Below are 7,596 nucleotides of genomic sequence, written 5' to 3' on the forward strand. Positions count from 1 at the left end.
GCAAGATTTTGGCCTGCAATATTTGTAAATACGCTTAACTAGTTCTTGCAGTCATTGACCTCAAAACACTGAGCCCACTGGAACCTGGATGAATCTCCTGTACTGTATTTCCATGTCTCTTGTCCAAGCAGTGTTATATCTAGATAGCTAGAGATGCTAGAGATTGTGCTAGATTGTAGCACAGTTATGAATAGGTGGCCAGCAGTAATCTGTCTTATTTCTTAGTTTGATGTTGCCCCTGAAAAGAAAAGGACAGATTTCTCTTTTTTTCAAGGAGCTTGCCAAAATCTGTCCTTTGTGGGACAGAGCTGGGTCATTTGGCCCTCTGTGATCAGTGTCCAGGGTAAATTATTAGATCACACTCAAAAATCCACTTGGGTTTCTGGCAAGAAGTCATTGTGAGGAGTTGTTGAGGAGACAATGGAGTTGTGTTTAGAAGAGGAATTCTCATGCAAAAAGAAGTGAATTTTATTGGAAGAAATTTGCCTTTTATAGCTCTTCTATTGAAGGTGATGTAACTAAATATCTTGGACATGATGATGGAATTCTACTATTTGCAGATTTGTTGTGTTGTATTGGAGATGGTGGAAAAGATTAGATACCTTTCTGTTTCTTTCTTCAGAACTTGAAAAAGCACCTGCTGTACTACAGACTGCTGAATGCAGAGAGTCCTTTGGGATTTGATCTTTATGAGCAGCTTCCTCCCATGCGACTGAAGTACTTGCAGATAGTGACACAGAAAGAAATTACAGAGAATGCACCAGCAACAGACTTATAGCAAAGCACTTGTACCAGAAGAGGGCCAAGGTGAAGAATGGAGAAGCTCTGTTTATACTTCACTGATGAAAGTACTTGCAGTTCAGATGGTTTTAGTGTCTTACCTGGACATTTTTGGCATCTTTGCCTAGTGAAGCACTAGCAGAATGCTCCTGGCCCTACAGAACAACATACGTGTTGTCAAGATATGACAACATGTATGTGTGTGGTCTCTCTGTGATGGATGTGGGAATATTTGCCTCCATTCTCCTTCAAGTTGTTCTGCTTCTTCCTAGAGAAAGTGAGAATATGTCTGAAAGGCATATAAACTGAAGGAACTGGAAAAGCTGTTCTGTTCAGTCAGGCTGGGAACTGGGTTCTCAAGATAATGTCTGTTTTCTCCAGATCCTTCCATCGTGTTTTTTGTGCCTTGGATTTTCAATGGTCCTTTCCTCACACTATACCCTGCAAACAGAATGATAGTGTGACAGGGAGTAATCTGATCCTGGGAGGGTATTTTTAACATACAATCAGTTTCTTCAAGATAATGTTCTCTGCATACACTCAGTAACACAGATGTATTGTGTTAGACCTGTAAGAAATATGAGTTCCTAGTGCAGTGGTACGAACACTGAATACCCTCCCTTGGCTGTCTTTTGGATGGTCTCTAAACTGCTTTCTTTTCTCCCTTAATTTGGTTACATGTATAACAAGATCAAAAATAATTTCTTTGCAGGCCAGAATGCTTGGCAGTAACCACCCCTCATTAGAGGAAAAAAAAAAAAAGTATCTGCCTGTTTAATTAGAATATGTATTGGTTGCCCTCTGAGAGAATGCAATTTAAATTCCAAAGTGGAGTTTCCTAGCTCAAACCTGATTTAAAAAATGTCTAATTTGATCCCATTTCTACATCCAAATTGTGAATTGCAGCCTTAGACACGAGGGCTGCAAATATAGAATCCTAAAGGCTCACCACAAGTGACACATCAAGTCCAGAATTTACTCTAGGTATATGATCTCACTGGATGTTTTCTTTATACTTTTGCATGGTCACTCTAGCAGGCTTTTGTTTGGAGAACTTGACTATATGAACAAAACTTTTTAAAGAGATTTCTGATGTTTTGTTTTTATGAATAAATTCTAGAAGTTGCAGGGTGATGCCTGCTTTGAAGAGCTCAGACTCTGTTTTTACCTATCAAAGAGGCCAAGCTGGCTTTCCTCTGAAGAAACCCCGCCTGTAATTAACCTTGCTCCAGTGAATGTCCCAATAGGAGTGTGAATCACTGCTAATAGGCACACTTGCAATGATTGCAATTATTCATACAAGAAACAAATTCCAGACAGTAACTTAATAAAATCAAAGAATCGTTGAGTTTGGAAAAGAAAAGATCTTGTGTCCAGCCATAATACAGTATCTTTTTTTCACCTGACAGTCAAGTGTTGCTGCCCCCCTCCCTGCATAATCACGTAGGGCTTAGGGCATTTGTGACTGATGCTGTCTGTGTATTGGTAGTTTTCTAAGTGTACCAGTCCCCTTCCCCTTAGGTTGCCAGAAAACAGTCAGTTTCATCTTTTTTCTCCTTATTTCAGAGAGGAAATGGGCAGAACTGGTGTTTCCTTACAATCCTCTTTTTTTTTTTTTTTTTTTGCTTCCCTTTTGATCTGTGGTTTCTATCTGCAGCAGATCAATGTGATGTAAAATCACAAAAGCATAGTGCTCTAATAGGTTTTTTATTGTTGCTAATTATTTTAAAAGTATTTGATGTGATTAAAAGTTTAATCAAAGTCATTCAAGCTTTAATCTGTCTAGATGATGAGAGCCCAGCAGTTTTCTTTCAGAGCAATGGATGGTAAAATTTAAGGACCCCTAACTTCCCATTTAAGAGCAGCCTTCATCAAGGACTTTACCTTTTGTTTTTCAGACCTTCAGTTATAAAGTCTTCCAGTCCTTTGTGAAATGCAAAGTTGAATTTTGTAATGTGTACAGGATGTAAATAAATATTTTGATAGCTCTGCAGGAGTTTTTTTGAACTATGAGAATGCTTTGAGTCTTTCTTGAATTTGGATAGTTCTGTTTACAGTTTTTCAATATCTTGGGATGGCTTCTGCCTTAAAGAATTCTGCTAAACTTTGGACCTCTGTAAGAAAGTGCCTCAAGCCAAAAATTACATCCTGCTTGTGTGATGGGTCAGTAACACAGAGTACCAAATGCTGTGTGTACTTGGGGAAGCTGCAGGGTGGTATGATGTGATTTGACACATGCCCCAGGTGGGAAAAATGCCACAGATGGTATTTGAAAGTATGATGTATCCATTTGAAAGTGGAGAGAAGGAAAAGAACAGATCCCAAATAGTTCTGCAGGCCACAGTCATATGCAGAAAATTCCAAGGATGCTGCATATGAGCTGTAAGCTTTCAAAACTTTGACTGTCACTTGAGATGGTACATGAATTTTTTAAGGCTTTCAGCAATCTTGTATGGGATTTCTCCACAGAACACTAGAGGGCATTGCTTTATCTAGTTTAAATACAAGATTTCTCAGCCTCAGTCCTACTGGGACCTGAAGAAAAAACAACCACCCTTACACATTGTTTGATTTTTTTGTATTTTTTTTATTTTTGTATATACTCTTGGAGCAAGTGTGAAGAATTAAATATTTTATGTGATTTTATGTGGTACAGTGCTTTGCCAGCAGGAGCATTTTTGAAAAATCATGATACATTAAATGTAAGATTTAAACGTAAGCTGAATGCAGTCAGACAGGACCAAAGCATGCCCATTCCATTAATCCAGTTTCATCCTGATTAGGGTAAGTGACGAGATGAAGGAAATTAAAACTGTCCAAAAAAACCGGATGTGACTTCTTGACTCCTTACTGAAGGCTTAAGATTTCTCTGAGAAGAAAATAATTCTGCTGAAATAGGACCCACAAATAGGTTTCTGATGCTGAAGTGGTTCTAACTCAGAAGAACAAATGTTCTCTGGTAACTCATCAGAAGTCAACAAAACCAGCAACAACAACTATAAAAATTCCTGCCTATCTTTTAATTCTTAAAAAGGGCACCCCATTTTCTGGTCCTTTGTGGCTAAAATATACTTTGTTTCATCTAAGCTACTGATGATGTCTCAGGTGGTTTTTAGTGGAATCTATTGTTACAAATTTGGCATGGGATGCACTGGAAAGCAGCAACAAAAATAAAAAACCACAAATGGTTATGGTTTTAAAAACAAATGGTTGATTGGACTGAAGATGAGTTGAAGATAATCCTTTCAGCATTGCTGTTGAGTAGGCAGGTGAGAGGGTGGGGCTGTCACAGGTTTGCATCCTATGAATTCAGTGGTATTTTACTGAATCTTTTGAAAGGAAAGAGAGTTCTCCCATCAGCTTGGAAGTATGTCCTTTTCTGCCTAGAAGAAATGGAGTTGATTTGTGATCCTTCAACTGTGTGAGTGATTTGAAGTCCTGGAGTTTAGAATCCATATGTGGTGACTTGGCTCACTTTTCTGAGTAGGGATGGTTCCCAGAAAGATGTAAGCAACTCAGTAGCTGGCAGTACTACACACTGAGGTAGGACAAGGCCTGACAGAAGAAAGTAAAGGGTTAGGCAGTGAAGAAATGAAAACAGGACTGAAACCAAACTGTATGGAACTTTTTAACAGTACACGTAAAGCATTATATAGTTGAAGGACTTCTGTTCCTCTGGATTTATTGACTACTTCAGTTTGACAGTGGAATTTAATAATCCATTTTTAGACTAATGCATTCTGTCTGGCCACTTAATGCCAGGCAAACCCTAAACACCTTTTACTGATGAAGTCATGGACAGGGCAAGCCATAAGATGTAGATATATAAATACACTGTGGGTCAGACAAGCACATTACTTTTGGTGTCAGGCGTGAAGTACAGCAAACAGTCGTGTTAATAATTGCTTTTACTTCTTCCTAGTTCTGCAAAGTTCTTGGAAATTTCTCACTGATAAGTTAGTGCTGCCTCCAGCTGATGATCCTATTTGGGAGGCAAAACATGTTTATTCCCCTCGCTTACAGAAGCTCATATAAGCTTTACATTCACAAAGCTGGCTTTCTGGTGTTCCTTGTTTAAGTAATTTTGTGGTAATTTATTGGCCTTTGCCTTAGTTTTTAAAAACTGGCTTTCTCTCTCCCTTTGAATGGAGAATGTGCAGGAAAGCCCTGCTCACAGAATTGCTGTGTTTTGCATGGTAAGTGATGTTTGTAAGCAGAGATTAGTTTGCCACAGTGTGCTCCCTTCCATGTCTTTATTGTGATAGTCTTGAGTCTCAAAACAGCTCAACAATACTGTGTTTAGGTTTCTGGCCAGCTGCAGCACAAAGAGCTCCAGCTCTACCTGAGGACTGTGCTGAAGGAGCAGGCACAGCACCAGCTGTCTTGTGAATCTCCATCCACTCCTGAGTGCAGCAATAATTCTGTGCCAGTTAAATGAAGAGAGGACATTTCAGACAGAGCGACACCTGGCCCATCTTCAGGTCCAGTTCTTTATTTGTAGGTGGGCTGTAACCAGCAGATACCAGCAGACACCTACAGCTCCAGAGGGCAGATGAATGTGCTTTAATGTGTGTCTGGGCAAATTTTCTGTAGTACGTTGTTGCCTGTTGAGCAAACAGCTCATAAGCCCAGTCATGGCAATGAATATTCCCAGAAAGTACTGTGTATGGACATTTGAACCAAATCTGAGGCATAGGGGGAAGGCTCAATGCCTTCTGCATCCCCCTGCCCTAATCCAACATGTGTGACAAATCAGACCAGTGGTGTTGCTGCTCATTACAAAGCAGCAGCTTGTCCCAGCCACAACAAAAATGGGAGTTGGTGTAGAAATACCACTGGTGTCAAAGCACAGCCACATACATGACAGTGTACGCTGGTATCTGAGGTATTAGTTAATGACTAAGGCTGGGGGGAAGTTTTGTGGTTCCTCCTCTCTTCAGTGTCCCTTCAGTACTCTATGTGTTCTGTGTCTTTCTTGTCCTTCACTAGAGTCTCCTTCCCTCTGTTTGCCTTTATATTTTTAATTTTTTACCATTATAGTAACTTCTAGCTCCCTGTTGGCTTTTCTCTCTTTTGGCTCTTTGCAGAGGCAATCAGCATTCCAACAGTTAAACTGGTGAACTGAGATGTTGTCACTGAGTTTGAGGTGGAAGCTAACATCTCTTGAGTTGTTCATCTGAAGGTCTGGGCAGATGTCCATAAATAACATGCACAACATGCCCATTTGGAAACCTTACAGCAAAGAAGTCTGTAACTTTACTTTTAAGACTCAGATTGCCGTCTGGTGTAAGCACACCACACCATTTGGGTCTGATCTGTCAGATATTTGATGACACTTTAGCAATTAATGTATTGGATCTGCCTTCTGAAAGGGAGACTGATGCCTATGTATCAAGTGACTATTTACTGTTACTGCTTCAACCATGGTAAATTTTGCCTTAAAAAATGAGTATCTCCAAAGCAGTATTCCAGGTTTCCTCAGTGCACATGGACTTTTCTTAGCAGCTTTCAGCACAATGCATATTCAGGGAGGGTCTTTAATGTCTTCCAAGTAGCAGGAAGTGCAAATAACTCTGATTTAAACTCAGGTATCACATTGCTGGCAGTGAATTGTAGTTTCAGAGGGGTGTAACACACCATGATGATACAATGACAGCCACTGTGAAGGTATGTCGTTAGCATCTTTCACAAAAAAAAGCAGCTTGCTACTCCTGGCATCAATGTATCTTTCAATATAGATTATAAAAAGCAAATTTAGAATGATACAAAAGTTTCTTAAAACCAGCATGCATCTCTTGTCTCTGACATGAGTGTCAGCTCACTCAGAAAATGCTAGTTGTGCTGCCACCCAGAAGACACCACAGATGGTGGCTCGTTTTTGTTCCTCTTGTCTGCTGTAAGATTGATCTTGTTTGGATTGATGAAATTATTTGGGCAGGAGCTGCCATTGCTCTCCTCCTGTCTGTCCACTGTTAAAATAAGTAGGAGGAAAGGGGATGTAAAATATACTTTTTAATGTCTTTCTCTCTTTGTTACTGTTTTATTAACACTTAAAATATTTATGGAGGAGAGTGTGGGCTTGCTGACCATGCTTCCTTGCAGTGGGCTCTTACAGCAAGTTTTATATTTTGTAGCCTTCTCTGAACTTATATTTTTTTTGTAGCAGTACAATTTGCAAATTAAAATTAGGATGCAGAACTTTGGGTATTTGAATTCAGCAGTGAAAATAACTGCTCCTGTGTGATGCGAGTCAGAGGTTTTCATGCTCAGTGTGCACTTGTGCCATGAAGGCCAACAATTGCATTGTTGAAAAAGTTAGCAGGTGCCCTGCATTTTGCAAATCTCCTCTTGAGTTAGTATATTATTTTAGGGACAATAAGTTTTCTTCTTGTATGAGTCTCTTCTACTAGCAAGATAATTGTGTGATTATGAAATTTTTCAATTTTGCAACTTAAGTTTCCCTTTGAACAAGCAACTTCTGCTTACTGTTTTCTGTAATTACTTATTTTGGTGATTCCTACACTAGCTACAAATGGACAAAAGAAGAAATAAGTCTACAGCTAGCATGGGATTCTTGGCCTCTATTTAAATGAAAATGCAATTTTATAATCAGACTAAACCCTTGTCATGAACAGATCCTCCTGGGAACAATGTTAATGTACATGGAATATAAGTAGGTGATTGGTGACAGCCAACATGTCTTTACTAAAGGCATATGGTGCCTGATGAATTTGGAGGTCTACAATGTGGTTACAGCATTGGTGGATTAAGGGAAGAGCACTGACATCACCCACTTGGACTTGTGCAAAGCATTTG

General features: G+C 39.5%; 1 protein-coding gene across 2 annotated transcripts in view; it reads left to right on the forward strand.

The window, feature by feature from the left end:
- RPAP1 (RNA polymerase II associated protein 1) overlaps window positions 1-2,782 on the forward strand; it is a 38,428-nt gene extending 35,646 nt beyond the window's left edge. For both annotated transcript variants that reach the window (XM_083863494.1, XM_083863495.1), the window contains exon 25: window positions 623-2,782. In XM_083863494.1, the coding sequence (XP_083719620.1) occupies window positions 623-778 (156 nt within the window). In that variant the 3' untranslated portion in view covers window positions 779-2,782. The remainder of the gene's footprint in view (window positions 1-622) is intronic.
- Window positions 2,783-7,596: the final 4,814 nt, after the last annotated feature.

The sequence above is a fragment of the Zosterops lateralis genome, assembly GCF_965231275.1.
Source record: "Zosterops lateralis genome assembly, chromosome: 6".
NCBI classification, from domain to species: Eukaryota; Metazoa; Chordata; class Aves; order Passeriformes; family Zosteropidae; genus Zosterops; species Zosterops lateralis.